At 59.8% G+C, this 22,899-nt stretch overlaps 1 protein-coding gene across 5 annotated transcripts in view; it reads left to right on the plus strand.

Annotated features, from left to right (window-relative positions):
* The window catches only part of LOC127587438 (brevican core protein-like), a 34,439-nt gene that overhangs the window by 8,577 nt on the left and 2,963 nt on the right, over positions 1-22,899 (plus strand). For all 5 annotated transcript variants that reach the window (XM_052045759.1, XM_052045754.1, XM_052045755.1 and 2 more), the window contains exons 3-12: positions 2,577-2,942; positions 3,218-3,392; positions 4,785-4,912; positions 5,238-5,528; positions 7,809-8,363; positions 9,934-10,749; positions 16,890-16,997; positions 17,587-17,745; positions 20,683-20,765; positions 21,599-21,743. In XM_052045759.1, coding sequence (XP_051901719.1) covers positions 2,577-2,942; positions 3,218-3,392; positions 4,785-4,912; positions 5,238-5,528; positions 7,809-8,363; positions 9,934-10,749; positions 16,890-16,997; positions 17,587-17,745; positions 20,683-20,765; positions 21,599-21,743 — 2,826 coding nt within the window. The remainder of the gene's footprint in view (positions 1-2,576; positions 2,943-3,217; positions 3,393-4,784; positions 4,913-5,237; positions 5,529-7,808; positions 8,364-9,933; positions 10,750-16,889; positions 16,998-17,586; positions 17,746-20,682; positions 20,766-21,598; positions 21,744-22,899) is intronic.

A 22,899-nucleotide genomic window follows, 5' to 3' on the forward strand; every position in this document is an offset into this window, starting at 1 on the left:
AACCCCTCCCTCTCCCCATCCCTCCCTCCCTCTCCCCATCCCCCTCCCCATCTCTCCCTCCCTCCATCTCCCCCTCCCCCTCCCCACCCCTCCCTCCCTACCCCCTCCCTCTCCCCATCCCTCCCTCCCTCTCCCCATCCCCCTCCCCATCCCTCCCTCCCTCTCCCCCTCCCCCTCCCCACCCCTCCCTCCCTACCCCCTCCCTCTCCCTACCCCCCTCCCTCTCCCCATCCCCCTCCCCATCCCTCCCTTCCTCCCTCCCTCCCTCTCCCCATCCCTCCCTCCCTCTCCCCATCCCCCTCCCCATCCCTCCCTCCCTACCCCCCTCCCTCTCCCCATCCCTCACTCCCTCTCCCCCTCCCCCTCCCCATCCCTCCCTCCCTACCCCCTCCCTCTCCCCATCCCTCACTCCCTCTCCCCCTCCCCCTCCCCATCCCTCCCTTCCTCCCTACCTCCCTCTCCCCATCCCTCCCTCCCTCTCCCCATCCCCCTCCCCACCCCTCCCTTCCTCCCTCCCTCCCTCTCCCCATCCCTCACTCCCTCTCCCCATCCCCCTCCCCATCCCTCCCTCCCCACCCCCTCCCTCTCCCCATCCCTCCCTCCCTCTCCCCCTCCCCATCCCTCCCTTCCTCCCTCCCTCCCTCCCTCTCCCCATCCCTCCCTCCCTCTCCCCATCCCCCTCCCCATCCCTCCCTCCCTACCCCCCTCCCTCTCCCCATCCCTCCCTCCCTCTCCCCATCCCCCTCCCCATCCCTCCCTACCCCCCTCCCTCTCCCCATCCCTCCCTCCCTCTCCCCCTCCCCATCCCCACCCCTCCCTTCCTCCCTACCTCCCTCTCCCCATCCCTCCCTCCCTCCCTACCTCCCCATCCCCACTCCTCCCTTCCTCCCTACCTCCCTCTCCCCATCCCTCCCTTCCTCCCTACCTCCCTCTCCCCACCCCTCCGTCCCTCTACCCATCCCTCTCCCCATCTCTCCCTCCATCTCTCCCTCTCCCCATTCCTCCCTCCCTACCCCCTCCCTCTCCCCATGCCTCCCTCACCACCCCTCCCTCTCTCTACCCCTCCCTCTCCCCATCCATCTCCTCCCCATCCCTCCGACTCCATCCCTTCTCCCCATCCTCTCCCCCTCCCTCCCTCTCATTCCCCATCCCTTCCCATCCTCTCCTCTCCCCCTCCCTCTCCCTCCCTCTCCTCCTTCTCCCCCTCCTCCCTCTCCCTCCCTCTCCTCCTTTTCCCTCTCACTCCCCCTCGCTCCGCCTCCCACCCTCCTCCTCCCAACCACTCCTCCTTTCCCTGCCCGACCCTCGTCCTCTCTCCCTCTCTCCTCCCCGCCCCTCCACAGCCCCTCCCTCTATAACATGCAAATATAAAGGAAATCCGGATTCAGCTCTGTGATGTGGGGAGGGGTAGGTGGGGGTGTGTGGAGTGGGGTGGGGTGGGAAGGGGGTGGGGTGGGGAGGGATAGAGTAGAGCTGTGTTGGTAGGATTAGGGTGGGTTGGGTGGGGTAGGCTGGGGAGGGGGTAGTGGGGTGGGGTGCGAAGGGGTGGGGTGGGGAGGGGAGGGGGTGGAGTAGGGCTGTGTGGGTAGGATTGGGGTGTGGTGGGGTGGGTGGGGTGGGGTGGGGTGGGGAGGGGTGGGTTGGGAAGGGAGGGGAGAGGTGAGGAGGCGGAGGCCCATCAGTTCGGACGCATTTCTGAATCCCGGGAACCTCCAACGGGCCTTGAACCGCTTTTATGTTTAGATCAATCAGCGCCCGCAGCTTTCTAACAGGCATGGGGGAGGGAGACGGAGAGAGTGAGGGAGGGGGAAGGGGTGAGGCGGTGAGGGGGTGAGGCAGGGAGGAGGGACTGATGGAGGGAGGGGGAGGAAATGACGGAAGGGATGGGGAGGGGAGGGAATGAGGGTAGGAAGCGAATGGAGGGTGTGGGAATGGGGAAGGAATGACGGAGCCATTGAGGGGGAGGGAATGAATGGGGAGGGAGGCAGGGAGTAGCAGAGTACAGGACTACGAGAAGGACGCTATTCGGCCCCTTGTGCCCGGCCTACGGTTCAATAAGATGACCTATGACAGCGCAACTTCCCTGGACAAATCCATCCATTCCTGACTGTACTCAGCGACCCGCCCTCCTCAGCGTCCTTGGCAGGGATCCCCAGAGATTCCTGGCGGAGACACGACCCCCCGCCTGGGCAGCTTATGAAGCTTGACGTCCTGACATCTGAGGATCCGTGGGGAGGGGGCCCAGAACTGTTGGCGTTGGGAAATGACGCTGAGGTGGGGGTTGGTGTTGGGGGATTGGAGTTGGGGGGTTGGGGATTGGAGTTGGGGGGTTGTTGGGGGGTTGGAGTCGGGAGGTGGGGGTTGGAGTTGGGGATTTGTTGGGTGTGGGGGGTTGTTGGGGGTTGGAGTCGGGAGGTGGGGATTCGAGTTGGTGGGGTTGGATTTGGGGAGTTGTTGGGGGGTGGGGGTTTGGAGTCGGGAGGTGGGGGTTGGAGTTGGGGGTTTGTTGGTGGGTGGGGGGTTGGAGTCGGGAGGTGGGGGTGTGTGGGCTCGGGTAACCACTGCTTTTCCCCCAGATGAAGAGAGCGCCCTAACGGTGACCACCGGAACCAGGGTCCCCTTGCAGGGGGTGTTGGGGGGATCGGTGACCATCCCCTGCTTCGCCAGCTACGCCAAGCGGCCCCTCGCCCCCGCCGCGCCCCGGGTGAAGTGGAGCCTGGTCCGGGACGGCAGCGAGTGGGACATCCTGGTGGCCACGGTGCAGAAGGTGAAGGTCAGCGAGAACTACCGCCGGCGGGTGGAGCTGCCCAACTACCTGGCGACGGCCACCGACGTCTCCCTGTCCATCCACCGGCTGCTCCGCAACGACACGGGCATCTACCGCTGCGGGGTGCAGCACGGCATCGACGACGCCCAGGACCTGGCTCGGCTGGAGGTCAAGGGTAAGGCGGGGAGAGGGTGGGGGTGGGGGTCCGGCGCTGGCAAGGTTTCGGCACGAATGTGGGAGGATGGTTCCGAGGGAGAGCCGCACTGCGGGAGGGGCGGTGCCGAGGAGGTGCCGCGCCGTGGGGGGAGCGGTGCCGAGGGAGCGCCGCGTCGTGGGGGGAGCGGTGCTGAGGGAGCGCCCCACTGCGGGAGGAATGGTGCCGAGGGAGCGCCGCGCCGTGGGAGAGGGGTGCCGAGGGACGAGGTGTATAACCAGACGTTGTTCCTGCAGGGGTGGTGTTCCACTACCGGGAGGCATCGGCCCGGTACGCGTTCAACTTCAGCCGGGCGCAGCAGACGTGCCGGGACGTCAGTGCGCACATCGCCACCCCCGAGCAGCTGGAGGCGGCCTACGCCAGCGGCTACGAGCGGTGTGACGCCGGCTGGTTGTCTGATCAAACTGTGCGGTGAGTGACGGCGCGGAAACCAGACACTCAGCCCACATCCCCCTCCCTCACCACCCTACCCTCCACACCCCTCATCCTACCCTCTACACCCCACTCACCCACCGCACCCCTCACCCTCCACCCAAACCAGCCCCTCAGCCCACATCCCCCTCCCTCACCACCCTACCCTCCACACCCCTCATCCTACCCTCTACACCCCACTCACCCACCGCACCCCTCACCCTCCACCCAAACCAGCCCCTCACCCTACCCTCCACACTCCCACCCAACCCCACACCCCTACCCAACCCCTCCCTCACCCACCACACCCCTCCCTCACGCTCCACACCCCACCCAACCCTCTCACCCCAACCTCCACACCCCTACCCAACCCCCTCACTACATCCTCCACACCCCTCCATCACCCTCCACCCTCCACACCCCACGCAACCCCCTCACCCCACCGTCCATACCCACACCCACACCCTACACACCCCCACACCCCACAGTCACCCACCCACACCCCAATCCCTCCACCCCCAAACTCCAGAATGCCCCTCAACCCCTCCATCCACTCAATCCCTCCACACCCTCAACCCCTCCTCCACTCTATCCCCCCACCTCCTCAACCCCTCCTCCCCTGCATCCCCCACACCCTCAACCCCTCCTCCCCTCCATCCCCCACACCTCCTCAACCCCTCCTCCCCTCCATCCCCCACACCTCCTCAACCCCTCCTCCCCTCCATCCCTCCACACCTCCTCAACCCCTCCTCCCCTCCATCCCCCACACCCTCAACCCCTCCTCCCCTCCATCCCCCACACCTCCTCAACCCCTCCTCCCCTCCATCCCCCACACCCTCAACCCCTCCTCCCCTCCATCCCCCACACCTCCTCAACCCCTCCTCCCCTCCATCCCCCCACACCCCTCAACCGCTACAGCTCGAACCCCACTCCGAACGCTGAAACGATCGTGACCATTGGTAAAAGCCCCAGACTAGCACCGTTTCACTCTCTCTGTCTTTCTGCTTGCTCCCACCCCTCTCAGCGACGAGGGAGCGCCGCGCCGTGGTGGGGGGGGGGGGGGTTGCTGTGGGTACGCCCTGCTGTGGGGGGTGCGGTTACCTGGGGAGGGAGGGATTGAGGAACAGATTGTGGGAGGGGGAGTGTGATGAAGCCAAGAAGTTCTCTCCTGTGCCTGATCTTCAATCAACCAATCACCCAACCGCTCTCAGCCTACTGTTGGTGGGATCTTGCTGTGCTCTGAACTGTTGCCGCGGTTTGACGCGACTCAGAGGCGCCCTTGTGACGTTGTGGGACGGGGCAGGTGCTTGGGGTAGTTGTAGTAATGTCAGTGCCGCCCTGCCAGTGAGGGCATCTCCCCACCCTCCGCTCACCCTCCCCCTCCTTCTGCAGGTATCCCATTCACACCCCGCGGGCCGGTTGCTACGGGGATATGGACAAATTCCCCGGTGTCCGCAACTATGGTACCCAAGACCCCGAGGACACGTATGATGTGTACTGCTACGTCGAGGAGTCAGAAGGTATTTGGATCTCTCCTTTTCCTATAGCTCTCTGTCCGTGTCCTAACATCCAGAACTCCCTCTCGGCTTCACTTCTATCTCATTGTTTAAACCGCCTCGGTATCTCCTAATTTTTGTGCCTAATGCTGCTGCGATGTGGTTGAGATGGTAGGAGCTATATAAATGCAAGATATTCTCCAAAGAGCCAGCTTGGCCGCAGGGGTTTCTGGTGGGTCCCTTGTCCCGGCTTCGCGCCCCTTCGCGGTACTTCCTGGGGCGGGAGGTCCTTTGGGACCCCTTGAGCCGGTGGTAAGAGGTGAACCCCTTTTCTCTGCTCTCCTCTCAGGGGTCATCTTCATCAGTGACATGGACAACCTCACCTTCCACGGGGCGGAGCAGTTCTGCCAGGAGAGGGCGATGCGGCTGGCGACCGTGGGCGAGCTCTACGTGGCCTGGACCACAGGCCTGGACCACTGTACGCCGGGCTGGCTGGCGGACGGCAGTGTCCGCTACCCTATCGTCACCCCCCGGAACCGCTGTGGGGGCCGCCTGCCCGGCGTCAAGACCCTCTACGCCTTCCGCAACCAAACAGGCGCCATTGACCCAGGATCGCTGCACGGAGCTTACTGCTTTATAGGTGACTCCCTACTCCGGGGCGATAGGGGGTTTGGGGGCGGGGAGGTTCTTTACCCCCATTGGAAATATTGCCCAGACCCTTCCTGATCTTCTCAGCCTCCTCCGTCCCAGGGATAACAATCCCAACCCACAGAACTAAAGTGCTCCATTGCAGTAAATCTTTTCCGCACCCGATCCAAACCCGTCACATTTTCCTCAACGTGCGACGCACAGAGCGGCGCACAGTCCGCCCGTTGTGACCGGACTAGTGTTTTACAAAGGTTGCTGGACCCGGTACCCGTTCCTTGATCTATAGTAGCATTGGATGAAGTCCCAAACAGATTCGCCAGGCTGATTTCTGGGTCCGTATTCCTTGTTGAGAAGAATGAGGGGTGATCTCGGAGTCAAAGTCGAGTTTATTGTCATTTGCACAAGTCCGTGTGTGCACAGGGGCAGTGAAAGACTTCGCTGCAGCAGCATCACAGGCACATAGCATCAGATCAGCAGCATTCACAAGAGAAGCATAAATTAAACATAAATGATACACACTTTTTACAAGAAGGAACACAATTAGAACAAAACATAGAACATAGAAAAGTGCAGCACAGGAACAGGCCCTTCGGCCCACAGTGTTGTGCCGATCCAATTACATTAGTAATAAAATGCCCAAATAAACTAATCCCTCTGCCTACACAATGTCCACATCCTACTATACCCCGCACATTCATGTGCCGACTTCTTGAAGCCCCTATCGTATCTGCCTCCACCCCCACCTCTGGCAGCGCATTCCAGGCACCAACCACTCTCTGTGTAAATAACACCTGCCCCACCCATCTCCTTTGAACTTACCCCCCTCTCACCTTAAATGTATTAGACATTTCAACCCTGGGGAAAAGATACCGGCTGCCTACTCTATCCATGCCTCTCATAATCTTATAAATCTCTAAGTGATCTCTCCCCAGCCTCCGCCGCTCCAGAGAAAACAACCCAAGTTTGTCCAACCTCTCCTTACGGCTGACACCAGTGGGAAAATCTCGATCTAGGGGACACCGTTACTGGATAAGAGAGTGCTAATTTAAAACTGAGGTGTCCGGAACATTTTTTATGGAGGGCGGCGAGTCTCTGGATTTCCCCGCCCCAAGAGTTTTGCGGAGGCTGGATCGTTAGAGGTATTTAAGGTGGAGGTAGACACTTAGATACTTCTTTGAAAGCAGGGAATTGAGGGCTCTGGGGAACTGGCACAGAAGAGGAGTTGAGGCCCCTCTGTTGCAAAACTTGCCTTTAACAAATCCATGTTGTCTTCCCCTAATCAATCCGGTAACTGTAATTATATCTCCGTTCATTGATCCTAAAACTTGCCCCAATGCTGAGATTAAACTGGCCTTAAGTAACTGGATTTATCCCTACGACCTGATGTGAAGGAAGGCTTCCAAAATTCACAGTTCCTCAGTCCTTCGGGACCAGCCCGTGCCTACAGATTGTACCTGAGTAGTGTCCCCAGCAACATGGGACGTGATTTATCCACCTTAAGTGCAGTCGGCCCCCTTACATGTTGAAGACCCGTCAAAGCACCGTGCAGGCTGCAGACAGTAACACCTTTGGGTGTTTCTGCAGAGTAGATCTCCACATAGGGCCTGCACATCTCACGTAGTTACAATAATATATTTTAAAAAATTCTCCTCATATTCCCATCAATTAAATCGGGTGATCGATCTGTGGGACGTGGGAGGAAACAGAGACACTGAGGTACAGAGTACAGGGAGAGGTTGGTCAGGGTAGTTCTGTGTTCCTTGGAAGGTAGGAGAATGAGGGGCGACCTTACAGAAGTGAGAGGCAGAGGTAAGCTGGACGGTAACAGTCTTTTCCCCAGGGTAGGGGAGTCCAAAATATAGTTTTAGGGTGAGGAGGAAAGATTTAAAAGGGGCCTGAGGAGCAACTTTTTCCCGCAGAGGGCGGTGAGTAAATGGAACGAGCTGCCAGGGGAAGTGGGTGAAGCAGGTTCAACAGTATCATTTAAGCAGCACTTGGATAGGTACATGGAGGGGCGGAGCTTGGAGGGATGTGGGCCGAATGCAGGGAACTGGGACTAGCTGGGTGGGCATCGTGATCGGCAGGGAGTAGAAGGGCTGAAGGGCCTGTATCCGTGCTGTATTGCTCTATACAGCACTCGGGAGAAGGGAGAACGTGCAAACTCCACGGTCGGGGTCGAACCCGGGTCTCCGGAGCTGTGAGGCAGCTTCTCTCTGGTTTGTTTCCTGAAACTCTCCACAGTGCTTATGGTGTTGTCTTCTCGCCCGTTTAGAGATGGAAGATCTGAATGTCAACGACAGCTTTGCAATGGATGTGGAGTACGAGGACCACGGCTTCCTGGAGACAACGATGGAGGAGCTGGAATACGAGGTCGGGACAGGAGGAGAGGTCATGGCACCCGACGGGATCACTCCGGCTACCAGGGCGCCACCAACCTCGGTGTCCCTGGCTATTCAGAGCAGGCCGCCTGACTTGGTTCTTGCCGTGCCCGAGATGGATGGCGACCTGACCCACGAATCTATCACCTCGGCGACGCCCCAGGACCTGCAAGGGGTCACCCACGGACCAAGGCGCGACCATCCCGATGGAAACCAGCCAACGCACAGCACGCACGGTGGCGACCACCCTCAGACGGAGGACCCCCTCGCTTGGGACGGGCAGCAGGAGGAGGTCGAGCGGGAGGTTGTCATCGAGTCACAGTTCCAGGCACCGGTGGGGCGCGACCCGCCAGCGGAACACGACAGCACGGAGATCCCGAGACATGACGGCTCCGCGCCCAGGGAAGGGCAGGGAACGGATGGGGGGCAGGACGTCTTGGCATCAACTGGTAAGTGTAGCAGGCCCTGGTGAAAGGCATCTTATCGCCTCGAGAGATGCCAGTGCCCGGGCAGCACCTTCCTGTGTGGTAGGCGAGGCAGAATCTAAAGTATGCACAGCAAGACTCCACAACCTGCAACTTGATAACACACCAAGTTATGAGCTGCTGGAGAGACTCAGCGGGTCCGCCAGCATCTGGCAGTCGATCTTTTGGGGTCGATCTGGTCTCGACCCCAAACGTCGACTGTCCATTCCCCTCATAGATGCTGCCTGACCCTCTGCGTTCCTCCAGAATCCAGTTTTATTTTGTACCAGGTTCCGGAGTCTACGGTCTCTTGCATCTGCATACATCAAATTATCTTTAACGTTGGTTGGTTCAGGACCGGGGCAGAACATCTCTGCGACCCATCCAAGTAACGCTCTGTGTTTATTGTCCTTTACCGGAGGGGGCCTTGGGTTACTCAGCTTGCGGAATGGTTCGTCCCTCCGACTCCTGGAACTAAACTGGCGACATCGCCCAGGATTCTGGAACTCGAGTCCTCGTGCTGGGGACTGAGGTTCTAGTCGCCGATGGTCGAGCCAGAATTGGACAAGGGCAGAGGGGCCGGAGGGGGTGACAGAGACGGGGAGGGGTGTAGGGGCCGGAGGGGGTGACAGAGACGGGGAGGGGTGTAGGGGCCGGAGGGTGTGACAGAGATCTTTTACCTTAATTAATTACATTTCACCTTTTATTTGAATTATAGTATAAGAGGTTCAGTGGCGTGCAGCTGTTCCGAAATAACAGGCATTGAGGGGCACAATAACAGGGTCCCGTGCAGGTTAACACTGCGGCCTCACAGCTCCAGAGATCCGGGTTCGATCCCGACCTCCGGTGCTGTCGGTGTGGAGTTTGATAAATTGGTTTATCATTATCACATGTGCCGAGGTACGTTGAACAACTTGTCTTGTATATCGTCCATACAGATCATTTCATTGCAACAGTGCATTGAGGTAGTACAAGGTTAATCAATAACAAAATGCAGAATCAAGTGTTACAGTTACAGAGAAACCGCAGTGCAGGCAGACAATAAGGTGCAAGGTCATAACGAGGTAGATCGTGAGGTCAAGAGTCCATCTTATCGTTCAGTTGTCTTATAACAGCGGGATAGAAGCTGTCCTTGTGATCTTGTGACCTTCCCCCTGTGATCTCCTGGAGTTCCCCCGGGTGCTCCGGTTCCCTCCCACATCCCAGCAACTTGCGGGGTGGATGTGTGAATTTTCCCCCAGTGTGTGGCGGAATCTGCGGGAGTTGTTGGGACCTTATCAGAACAGGTTTCAGCGAAATAACTGGGTTGGGGGGGCTGGGGAGGGAGGTGCGCGGTGGAGCTGATGGGGTCTCTGAGAGACCCGGTATTGGCACGACGGGCTGAAGGTCTCCCACGTGGTTGTGGCTTCCTCCTGCGCCCCCACCCACAATGAACAGGTCCTGGAGAGGCCTCCCCCTGCCTCCGTGCACCAGTCCCGAGGGGCCGACTAGCCGGCGGGTCCGCCGGGCGCTGGGGTGCTGTTCCCACCCCCACCCCTTCCCTTTTCTTTTGCAGGCTTTTTCGTGGAGGTCTCCGCCGCCCCCGGCCCGGCTGCGGAAGAGGACGGAGGCCCAGGGTGGACGGAGGCAGACGAAGGTGCCCCGGCGAGGGGTGAAGGTCTCGGCCGGCGGAGCTGGGCGGCGGGAACGAGGCCCGAGCGGGCGAAGAGCAGCCCGCAGCCGCCTGCCGGCCCGCACACCGAGCAGGCCTCTGCGCCCACCTCCCGGCTCACCAGGATGAGGAGCCAGCGCCCTCATAGCAGCCACCCCGAGACCCTGCGGCCAGTCGCCCTGGGATGTCCCGGAACCCCGGCCGACTGCGCTGGAGAAGGGAGCGGCGACTCCGCCTGGCCGCCGGCCACAGGGAGCCCGGCTTCGGGCTGGGGCTGGCCCGGGCTCACTCTGGCCGGCGACGGGGTGTCTTCCTCCGGGGCCCGAGACCCTCCCCGGACGCAGGCACTCGGAAACGCCGGCGCTCCGCCCGGACACCCGGGAGCGGCGGGGCCGACTGGAAGCCGCCGGGACCAGGCCACTGCAGCGGGCGCAGGGTTGGCGGAGGGGCCCGTTCCCACCGCGCGGGCATCTTCGCCCGCCTCCGGTCGCCAGGAGCCCGGGGTGCCGCCGGGAGCCCTCTCCACTGCCGCCTCTCCCGGGCCCGGGCCCAGACCGTGGCCCGAGTGCTTGCCCCCAGGCCAGCATCCCCCTACGCCCACCGCCTGGACCGCCGAGTCGGAGGGCAGCTCGTCCAGCCCGCCTGCCGAGATCCACGGGGCCTCCGGACACACGGCACCAACCCAGCGGGACGCCCACGGCCGGGCGGCGGAGCTGACAGGTAACCACTGGCGCCTCGTCCTCGCCGTCGTGGCCGCGCTGCCCGTCGGCATCCCGGACTACTGACCCCTCACCCGCCGACACCCCGGGCTACTGACCCCTCACCCGGCGGTATCCCGGACTACTGACCCCTCACCCGCCGGCATCCCGGCCTACTGACCCCTCACCCGCCGGTATCCCGGGCTACTGACCCCTCACCAGCCGACACCCCAGGCTACTGACCCCTCACCCGCCGGCATCCCGGCCTACTGACCCCTCAGCCGCCGGTATCCCGGGCTACTGACCCCTCACCCGCCGACACCCCGGGCTACTGACCCCTCACCCGGCGGTATCCCGGACTACTGACCCCTCACCCGCCGGCATCCCGGCCTACTGACCCCTTACCCGCCGGCATCCCGGCCTACTGACCCCTCAGCCGCCGGTATCCCGGGCTACTGACCCCTCACCCGCCGACACCCCGGGCTACTGACCCCTCACTCGCCGGTATCCCGAACGACTGACACTTCACCCGCCGACACCCCGGGTTACTGTCCCCTCACCCGCCGGCATCCTGCGCAATTGACCCCTCACCCGCCAGCATCCCATGCTACTGACCCCTCACCCACCGACATCCCGGGCTACTGACCCCTCACCCGCCGGCATCATGCGACTGACCCCTCATCCGCCGACATCTTGGGCTAGACCCCGCCCACTCTGGCCCCGCCCCTTCCACCCTACAGACCTCTCCCATCCAGCCAAATCCTACCTCTCAAAGTACCCCAATAAATCCCAATCTAACTCCCCCACTCTTCCCCCATCAGGCCTGAGCTACTGAACCCCTCCCCTTCTGTAACCTCCGCCATAACGTAGCCCCCACCTCATCCCATCCCATCCAATGCCTCCCCTATCACCGCCACCAGTGGCCTGGCCAATGACCACTGACCGCCCCTTCTAGGCTTGCCCCAGCGTCCTTTCCAACCACCCCATGTAATCCCCCAGCACATCCATTACCGTCAGTGTTCCGGGATACTGAGCCCCCCCGCTCTAACCCCAGCTCCATCTACCCCACCTCCTTCCAGCCCTCTTTCTCACCCATCCCAGTTCCATCAGCCTCATTCATCCCAGTCTACCCACGTCACCCATCCTACCCCGCACCCTACTACCGATAATCCGGCAACAGAGGGCAAGAACACCAAACAATCTGCTGGAGGAACCCAGCGGCTCGAGCAGCATCTGCAGGGGGAAAGGATGTGTCGACTCTCCGTCTCCCACCGATATCGCTCGACCCTGAGTTCCTCCAGCACATTGCTGCTCCGGATTCCGGCGTCTATTGTGTCCCCGCACGCCTGGTGCCGGACCAGCAGCCGTTCCGGACCATTGAACGGTGGAACTCGATATGTCCAAGGGCACTTCGGCTCGAAAAATTTACACAATAGTGGAATGAATTTCCCAGTCCGTGTAAAGGGAGCGGGAAACGGAATCCGGTGAGGTGGACCCCAGCCCCGGCTCTGAACCACCCGACTGGTGTTCCGACCCTGGCCCCGGCTGCACATCCCACTCACCCTCCGCACTAACGAGTGACCTAGATATCGGAGTTCTACTGGCAACACCCACTCTTACACCACCCCCATTCTAATCTCCCATTCTATCCCATCCATTCTAATCCCCATTCCAACCCCGCCCCCATCCTATCCCCACCCATCCTACGCCCATTCTAAATTCCCGTTATAACCCCACGCCTCTTTCTCACCCTCCACACATTCTAACCCCTATTCTAACCCCACCCCCATTCCAAGCCCACCCCCCATTCTACCCCCATTCTAACCCCACCCCATCCAACTCCACCCAACCTATTCATGCTGCCTTTAATCTTGTCAGTGTCCCGGGAGACTGACCCTGCCCCCGCTGCCGTCTTCGCTTCATCCCCACCCCCATGACGCCCACTGTAATCCTTTAACCCACTTCCGCCACCCATTCCACCCCTGTCCTCTCTTAACCCTACCAGTGCCCCGGGCTACTGACCTGCGCCTTTACTAACTCCACTCCATTGTAAACCCAGCCCCCCCCCCCCACAACCACACCAGTAACCCGGTCTACTAACCCCCTTCCCCCAATCCCTCATCCAACATCCCTCCCACATTCTCTCAACAAAACCCAGAAGTCAAGGTGAAGAGACCAGCACGAACTTTAAACAAAGAGTGCGAATCTTGCCTGTGCATGACGGTACTGAGCTTCTATGAAGTGAAAGATCTAATAATTTCTGTGAAAGTATTATTAAAAGTATTTTATACACAAAGGAAGACAGTGCTGTATCTTTATTCTTGAATTCCGAATCGCAACTAATACAAACTCTGCTGTTGTTACTAAATCTTTCCTTTCGTTTCATCTCCATCGATCCCCAGGGGGTTCCGCTGGGACCGGGGTCTGGGACTGACCGGGGACGGGCGGGATGGAGAGGTGGGGCCAGCCCTGGGAGACGGAAGAGGACGGATCTGGGCCTGGCGGAAGCTGCTGGGAGTGTGGCTCTGCGACAGGTCTAACTATGTCCGCCTGCCCATTCCCCACACCCCTCCCCAACCCACAGCGAAAGCACGGTGGGTTATTCACAAGGTGGGGTGGGGGGTCAGTGGGAGGAGGTTGATCGACCTGTATTTCTGTAGCACCAGGTCCCAGAGCTCCCCAGGGCCAGAGCAGCGCCTTCCAAACCACCACCACTCCCTGACACGCACAGCGAGATCCCGCAAACTCTAACACGTGACCGCCACCACCAGGCTGACTGGCCAATCAGCTGCCAGACGGGCGCCTTCCCTACTTTGCAAGGGTGACCGCCCTTCCTCAGAAAGTACCTGGTGGGCGGTGGGATGCGCTGAGACGTCCCAGGGAGGCCCTACAGGGACGATGACCCGTGGGGTGGGGGGAGGGGGGGTGGAGATTACTGACGATGGCCCTCCACCAGACCTTTGGATTCCCGCCCTCGTCTCTGCCCCACTCAGCAGCCTCGACTGCTTCGCTGTCCCGGCCCAGAACTCTCCTCCCCGGGCTGAACCTCGGGTCCCAGGGTGGCTGGTAGACCCACCACCCGCAGACTCTGCCACTGGTGGGAGGAGGGTTGGTTGACCAGGTGGGTGAGATGTCCACTGCCACAGGGCCTGGGGTCTCCCAACGCCCTTCAGGTTCCCGGTCCCACCTGAAGTTCCCATTCCAGTCCCCAATGTTCCTGCTCCGATTACGGGCCAGAGATTCGCAGGATTCAGTGGGGACGCTGCCCTTACCCGAAGGATTCACCTCTAGTAACCTCTTCCCATCGATAGAGCTGGGAGTAACATGTCCGCGATGGGGATCTGGCGTGGGTCAGGTGACCTTGGCCTGTCCCATGTGGCAGACTCTTCACCGCAGTGGGATTGATGTTCATGTGCAGCCGCACAACGCAGTGTATATTGATGCCCACTACAAAGTAGTTCTGGACTATGGGCGCAGTTGGGAGACTACAAGATCGCGCTTATATTGGGTTCCCCGGTTGACAGGAGAATCCAACCAGTTTGTGACGGCGTCAGGGAGTTGCAAATAGAGTTGGGAGTCAGTGACGGGGCTCAGTCCCGTGCAGAGACTGGGGGAGTGAAGACGGGGGCTTTAGGTGATCTTGCAGAGGTTCACCGGCGTGGACGAGCAGAACCTCTCTGGTAGACGCAGCAGGGGAGAAGGTTTTGGTGAATCGTTGCTCTGGTTTAGGATACAGTGACTGAAATGCCAGCGGGTGCAGATTCAACAGGGATTTTCCGGCAGGAGTTGGCCGAGGGAGAGAATTCCGGAGCTCGGGGCCCGGGATGATGGGGATGGGGGAGTTATGGAGAGGCCGGAATTAGAACAAGACCCAGTAGGATGATCCGTGCCAATTGCGTGTGGACACGTTGCTTCGGGAGTACGGCTGGGCCGGGAACAGACACACAGAGGGATCCCAATCCCAGGCGAGCGTGCGGGTTCCCTGCGCCCTGCTCCGGGCACGGACGGAGCGGATTCAGTGGGGAATCAAAACATTTACACTGGTTCACCACTGACACTCACTGACGAACCCCCACACACTGACAATCGTCGACACTGTGGCCACAGGCACTAATTAACCCTTGCACCGACACTGACTGATCAACCCCGCCACTGATTAACTCCCCCGCTCCCCACACACTGATTAACCCTGACACCCTGACACTAATCAACCACACACACACATTCAGACTCACACACACACACTCACACAGAGACATACACACAGACTCTCTCTCTCTCTCTAAACCCGACAGTGACCCACGCTGATTAACCCCCAGAGAAATACTCCGCATTTATCTCTACCCTAACAGGTAGCGACTCTCGCTGATCAACCCCGTCACTGACTAACTCCAAGCAACTGTGCAGAAAAGCTATTTATCTCTGCAATCACAGGCACTTATTTACCCCTGCACTGATGCTCACGATTAACCCCGAGACTGATTAATCCTTGTAACAAACTCTGCTTTTGTGTTATAATGACAAACGGTTGCATCTTTGCACATGTACCCTGTTTAACCCTTTCACTAACACACACAGTTTAATACCTTCTGCCAACACTCACTATTGTTCTTATCCGAATATAAGATCATTAGAGAATGGAGCAGGAGGAGGCCATTCGGGCCTCAAGCCTACTACCCCGTTGAAGACCAAGGCTGATCTACCTCGATACAATTTTCCTTCCCCATCCCCATATCTCCCGATTGCCTCAATATCCAGAAATCTGTTAATCTCAGTTCAGAATGAACGGTGGGGGGGGGGGGGGGGCGGGGGTGTAGAATCCCAAACTCCTGGACAGCCGACCCCTTATTCTGAGACCGGGACCCTTGGGTCTAGACCCCTCTGACGGTGGTGAGGGGGGGAGGTGGGGGGAACACGCTCCTGGCCCTTTCAAACAACCCCCCCCCAAACTCTGCAAGAACTTTGCGTGCACCGAGGTCGCATTTCATTCTTCTAACATCTAAGATAGAGGCCGAGCTTACCCAATCTTCCACATGCCAGAGCTTCCACTCCAGGAACCGGTTCCCTGCACCCCGTCTGGAGGTAGTTCCCTTCACTGGGTAGGGACATCCAACTGTCCACACTACTCCAGGTCTGCACTCACCAAGGCCCCGTGGAAATGCAGTAAGACATTCCTGCTCTTGTAATCAGCCCTCTTGCAATAAAAGCAAACGAATTGTCTCCCCAATTCCCTGATGTTGGCTTAGAGAAACTTGTTACAAAGAACGTCAGCACTTCCCAAACTCTTCACCATTTAACACATATTTGGACTCCACCTACCCGGTTGTTGCCCACCCACTCAACTTGTCCACATCCACCCCCACCCTCCTCCCCCAGCTCACGATCTTAAAGTTGGAAATACAACGTTGGGCCCCTTCCGCCAAATAGACTGTAAACAGCTGGGACCCGGGACCCGGGAGCCGAGCCCTGCGGAAGCCCACAGACACAGCTCGGCAAACCGAGAAGCTGTTTAATTGCACGCTGCTTTCTGTCTGATGGCCGGTTCTCATCCCTGCAGTACCTCCATGTCTTCCAACCCTCGACACCAACCTCCTGTGCGAGACCTTGTTGAACTCTCAAAGAACTCCAATAGATCAGATTAACCCTTGAATGAACACACTATGTTCAACAGCGCCCAGCATTTAACACTTAGAGTAATGCACACGTGTATAACCCTTACACTCACACTATCTCACCCTAACCTAACACAGTCCAAACCTTCCACTGACGCACACTTTTAGCAACATTTACTGCTTAACTCTGATATGAACCCACTCTGTTTAACCAAGGTTAATGCATTCTCAGTTAGTAAACCTACACCAACATAACACCCGCTCTTTAACCTTCATAGGGAGACACTGTATAACCCTGACCCCAACACTCACAGTTTAGCCCTGACCCGAACACCCACTCTTTAACCCTTACATCACCTGGCGTCACTTGCCACAGCCCAGCCGAGTACAGAGGCAGGCAGTCCCGACCTGAGGGATCACAACGCTGACCATAGCCCAGGGGAGGGACAGACTGTGAATGTTGGGGCACGGGATCACGGGCACTCCAATCCCAGCTCCTGGAGCAGGGCTGAACAGCTGTTGACCCCCCTCCCTCTGCTCTCGCCTACAGGCTCCTGCTACCCAAACCCTTGTAAGAACGGAGGGACATGCGAGGAGAAGGAGGGGGGCTACACCTGCCTGTGCCTTCCGTCCTACGGAGGCAGCCTGTGCCACAGAGGTCAGTCCATCAGTCACCGTGGCGGCCAAGTGAGGGGTGGTGAGGGAGGGCCGCGCTGTGGGAGGGGTGGTGAGGAGGGAGTGCTGCGCTGTGGGAGTGGAGGGAGCGACGTGCTGATAGGCGGCCAGGAGGGAGTGCTGCACTGGGGTGCCGAGGGAGTGCCATGCTGTGGGAGGAACAGTGGGAGGGACAGTGAGGAGGGAGCTCTGCGTTGTGTGAGGGGCTGTGGAGGGACCGCCATGTGTGGGGGTGTGTGGAGGAGGGAGAACACCATGGGAGGGGCGGTACTGAGGGAGGGTCACACTGTGGGGGGGGGGTACTGTGGGAGGGTCACACTGTGGGGGGGGGTGGTACTGTGGGAGGGTCACACTGTGGGAGGGGCAGTACTGAGGAAGTGTCGCACTGAGGGAGGGGCAGTGCAGAGGGACCGCTTCACTGTGGGAGGGGCGGTGCAGAGGGGGCACTGTGCACTGCTCTGTGTTGTCCCTGCGGTATGTGGGGAGGGGGTTCAGAGGAGGGGATGGAGTTGGGGGCCATTGGGGGAGGTGGTCTCTGTGCCTGACGGAGTCTCTCACTGCCCCTACCCCAGATGTCCAGGCCTGTGACCCGGGATGGCTGAAGTTCATGGGCAACTGCTACAGGCACCAGAAGGGGCGGCGGACGTGGGAGGCAGCGGAGGAGAGCTGCCGGCAGGACGGTGGTCACCTGGTCAGCATCCTGAGTCCTGAGGAGCAGCAGTTCATCAACGGTGAGGTCCCGGCCTGAGGCTGAGGCAGGCCCTCACCCTGCCGTACTCCCTGCTCCCTCACTCTTCCCCTCACCCCATCTCACTCCTGCCCCTCATCTGCTCCCCTCCCCGTCATCTGTCCCTCATCCTTCACCCTCACTCACATCTCACTCCTGCCCCTCATCCTCCCTCCCCTCACCCTCACTCTCCACCTTCCTCCCTCCCCTCCCCATCGTCCCCTCACCCTCACTCTCCTTCCTCACCCCTCCCCTCATCCTCCCCCTCATATCACTCCTGCCCGACCTCCCTTCCCCCTCTCATCTCACTCCTGCCCCTCATCCTCCACTCAACCCCTCACCTCCCCCTCCCCCAACCTCATCACCGTCCCTCACCCCTCACCCCTCACCCACCTCTCCCTCATCTCACCCTTCACCCTCATCCTCCCCTCACCCTCCCCTCATCTCACTCCTCCTCCTCCTCCACCCTCAACTTCCCCCTTTCATCCTACCTTTCCTCCACCCCTCATCCTCCCCTTCTCTCTCCCCTTATCCTGCTCCTCTCTCCTCACTCTACCGCTTCCACCCCTCACCTTCACCCTTCACCTTTAACCCTCACCCATCGCCACCCCTCACCCTTCACACTCACCCTCATCCTCTCCCCATCCTCCCGCCCCTCTACTCTCGTTCCCTACCCATCTCATTCCCCTAACCCCAGAACCTCACCCACTATACCACCTCTCACTCCTCACACTACCCCCAACCCCTCAATCTTCACCCTCCCCTCGTCCCTCACCCCTTATCCAACCTGCCCACCTCTCACTCCTCCTCCCTCACCCTGCCCCTTACTCCACCTTCACTAGCCCTCCATTTTCCCCTTCCCTCCCCTGCCCTCCCCTCACTACCACCCCAGTCTACGCTTACCCTCCATCCCTGTCCCCCTTCATACCACACCTCTCCCCAACCCTCCTCCCTCATTCCCTCCCGTCACTCTCCCTCCCTCTCAACCCCTCCCTGCCCCATAGTGCCCGCTGCCCCCAGTAGTGCTCCTATGTCCGTTCTACGCTGGGGTGCTCTCTCGGCACTGCCCCTCCCACAGTGTGGTGTTCCCTCACTATTGGATCATGTGGAGGTAGCTTGGATTTATGCGAGCTCTATTATCTGCTGATGTCCACACCAAGCGTGAAGCAGTACTGAACTCACGGGCTCATCACAGCACCGGAGAGACCATTCAGCCCACTGTCTCGCTGCCAGCCCTCTGGCGAGCTCTCTTGTCTTTTCCATGTGGCCACTCCATCCTGGTTCTCCTGCTGGTTTACTTCCAACTTCTGATTGGATCAGAGGTAGTCGGTGCCCCAACACCTCCCCCCCACCAGCACCCAGTGAGCACCGCCCGTAACACGGGAAGCTGCCAGCCCTTCAGCTCCTCCTACCCTACCAGCCCCTTCCATTGGAGCTGCCCAGCAGGCAACGGTGAGTCCACCCTGATGAACATGTACTGAACCACTCCGACCACCCCCTGACCACCCCCGACCACCCCTGACCATACTGCCAACACCTGACCACCCCCGACCACCACCGACCACCCCTTGACCATCCCTGACCACCTCGACCACCTCTGATCACCCCTCCTGAACACTGCACTGACCACCCCATCACCCCTGCCCACACCCCTGACCACCCCCACCACTCCCGACAATCCCGATCATCCCTGACCACCCCGACCACCCCTGACCACCCCTGACCACCCCTAACCAACCCCCTGACCACTCTGACCACCGATGACTACCCGACCATCCCTGACCACCTCTGCCGAACATGCACTGAACCACCCCGACCACCCCGACCACCCCCGACTACACCTGACCATCCCTGACCATCCACGATCACCCCCGACCACTCCGTGACCACCCTTTGACCACCCCGACCACAACTGACCATCCCTGACCACCCCTGACCAACCCCCTGACCACTCTGACCACCGATGACTACCCGACCATCCCTGACCACCCCTGCCGAACATGCACTGAACCACCCCGACCACTTCTGACCATTCCTGACCACCCCTGACCACCCCTTGGCCACCCCCTACCACCCCCTGACCACCCCGATCACCCCTGACCACTCTGACCACCCCTGACCATCCGTGACCATCCCTGACCACCTCCTACCACCCCTTGACCACCCCTGACCACCCCGACCACCCCGACCACCCCCGACTACACCTGACTATCCCTGACCATCCACGATCACCCCGACCACTCCTTGACCACCCTTTGACCACCCCGATCACACCTGACCATCCCTGACCACCCCTTGACCACCCTGACCACCCCTTGACAACCCCCGACCACACCTGACCATCTCTGACCACCCCGACCACCCCTGACCAGACCTGAACATCCACAACAATCCCTGAACACCCCTTGACCACCCCCGACCACACCTGAACATCCCTGACAATCCCGACCACCCCCGACGACACCTGACAACCCATGACCATCCCTGACCATCTCTGACCATCCACGACAACCCATGACCACCCCTGACCACCCCTGCTGAGCGGCTCCTTATCTCAGGCCAAGCCTCCTTGCTCTGGTCCTAGTGCAGCCATGGGTCGCTGGGATGGTTGCTGCGGTCTGGGATGGGACGGGTCAAGGGAGGGGAACACACAGTCTAGGGATCAGAAGCGTGAGGGGTGATCTGACGGGACGCGGGTGGGGGAACCGGTAGTGCGGAGGTTCCCTCAGACTGAAGGGTCTGGAACTGCGCCCCCGTCTTGGATGAGGACCGGGATGAGGAGGAAACCTCAGGGCGGGCTCGCTCATCGACTTCCTTCTTGCCGGGGAATGGTGAGGACGGGGAGGTGAGGTGGAAGATGGGCAATGCGGCAGCCTTGAGGGGCTGAATGGCCTTTGAAACTTGTTCTCTGCGCTAAATGCCCTTTTGGAACTGTGAACAGATAACTTCAAGGAATACCACTGGATCGGACTAAATGACAAGACAATCGAGAACGATTTCCAGTGGTCGGACGGGAACCAGCTGGTAAGCGTTGGGTTGATGAAGGCGGGTCCTCGGGGTGGGGGGGGGGGGAGGCGCTCGGAGAAGGGGACGGACCCCAGCAGGGTGGATGGGTGTGAGAACTGAGCTCCACCGTAAGATCTACTAGTGATATCCGTTAGTGAGATTCATAGTGAGATCCACGGTGAGATCGTGGGTGAGATTCACTGGTGAGATCCGCGGGTGAGATTCACTGGTGAGATCAACGGGTGAGATCCATCAGTGAGATTCACTGGTAGGATTCACTGGTGAAATCCATGGGTGAGATCCACGGGTGAGATCTATAGTGAGATTCACGAGTGAGATCTACGGGTGGGATCCACTGGTGAGAGCCGAGGGTGAGATACTTTGGAGAGCCCCGGGTGCAGCGGGACACCGAGGGGAGACAGAGCGGGGGATGGTGGGACCGAGTAGGCCTAAGCTTCACTTGCGCTGGAACGGTGAGCTCGTCACCTTCAGCACCCGTCCCTTCCTGAGCCATGTCACCTCTACAGAGGGCCTCACTGAGCAGTCATAGAGCTGGGGGAGACAGGTCATTCAGCCTATCGAGTCCGCGCCCAGCATCAGGCACCCACGAGCAGGTTCTCCACATCAGGAACCTTCCCCATGGAGGCGGGGGAACGGGGCAGGGGGCAGGAGGAAGGGAAAGAACTTTACTAGGCAAGGGTGTCTACAGAATCAAGGCAGGGCTGATTCTGTTGCTGTGTGGGACTCAAAGGACTGAGCGGCCTCCTCCTGCTATTCCTTGTTTCCCCTTCTAACACTTCCTTCTTCCCCCCCTCCCCCCCCCCCCCCCCCCCCCCCACCACCCTCCTCAGCTCTACGAGAACTGGTACAGCGGGCAGCCGGACAGTTTCTTCTTGTCCGGGGAGAACTGTGTGGTGATGATTTGGCACAAGGGCGGTCAGTGGAGTGACGTCCCGTGTAACTACTTCCTCGCCTTCACCTGCAAGAAGGGGCTCAGTGAGTATCCAGTGTGTGGCAGTGCTGCACACACCGTCCCGCAGATCAACCACGACCCACCCCCGTCCCACAGCCCCAAACCCCCATCTCACAGCACCCCCCAACCACCCCACCCTGTCCCACAGCCCCAGGCCACACAGCCCTAAAGCCCCGGTCCCACAGCCCCCAACCACCCCACCCCTTCCCCCAGCCCTAAAGCCCTCGTCCCACTGCCCCTAACCACCCCACCCCGTCCCAAAGCCCCGTCCCACAGCCCCCAACGACCCCCGCCCCCGTCCCACAGCCCTCAACTGCCCCAGCCCGTCCCATAGCCCCTGGTCCCACAGCCCTCAACCACCCCAGCCCGTCCCACAGGCCAAATCTGCCGTCCCACAACCCCACCCCTCCGTCCTACAGCCCAGAACCCCCCCCCCCCCGTTCCACAGCCCAACCTCCACCCACTATGGCGCCACAGGTAGAGGGGATGGTGGGGAAGGCATTTGGCTCGCTGACCTTCATCAGTCAGGGCGTTGAGATGGGATGTTATGTTATTGATGTACAAGAAGGTGCTGAGGCCGCAACTGGACTATTGTGTTGGTTTGGTCACCCTGCTGGACGAGAGATGCGGTTACGTTGGAAAGATGCAGAAGAGATTCACTAGGATGTTGCCACGGCTCGAGGGCCTGAGTTACAGGGAGAGGTTGGACAAGCTAGATCTTTATTCCTTGGAGCGAAGGAGACTGAAAGTTGATCTTATAGAGGTGTATAAAATCATGGGGGGCATAGAAAGGGTAAACATACAGTCTTTTTACCAGGGTAGGGGAATCAAGAACTGGAGGGCACAGATTTAAGGTAAGAGGAGAGAGATTTAATAGGAACCTGAGGGGCAACATCTTCACCCAGAGGGTGGTGCGTATACGGAACGAGCTGCCAGAGGAAGTGGTTGAGGCAGGTACATTAACAATATTTAAAATGTACTTGGACAGGTACATGGCTAATAAAAGTTTAGAGGGATATGGGCCAAACGCGGGCAAATGGGACTAACTTAGATGGGGATCTTGGTCGGTATGGACGTATTGGGCCGAAGGGCCTGTTTCCCTGCTGTCTGACTCCACGACCCCGTTCCCCTCGCTGCTTTGGGCAGTGCGCCGCCTTAAACACCCCACCGCCTCCCGTC

Source organism: Pristis pectinata, chromosome 40 (genome assembly GCF_009764475.1).
Source record: "Pristis pectinata isolate sPriPec2 chromosome 40, sPriPec2.1.pri, whole genome shotgun sequence".
Classification (NCBI taxonomy): Eukaryota; Metazoa; Chordata; class Chondrichthyes; order Rhinopristiformes; family Pristidae; genus Pristis; species Pristis pectinata.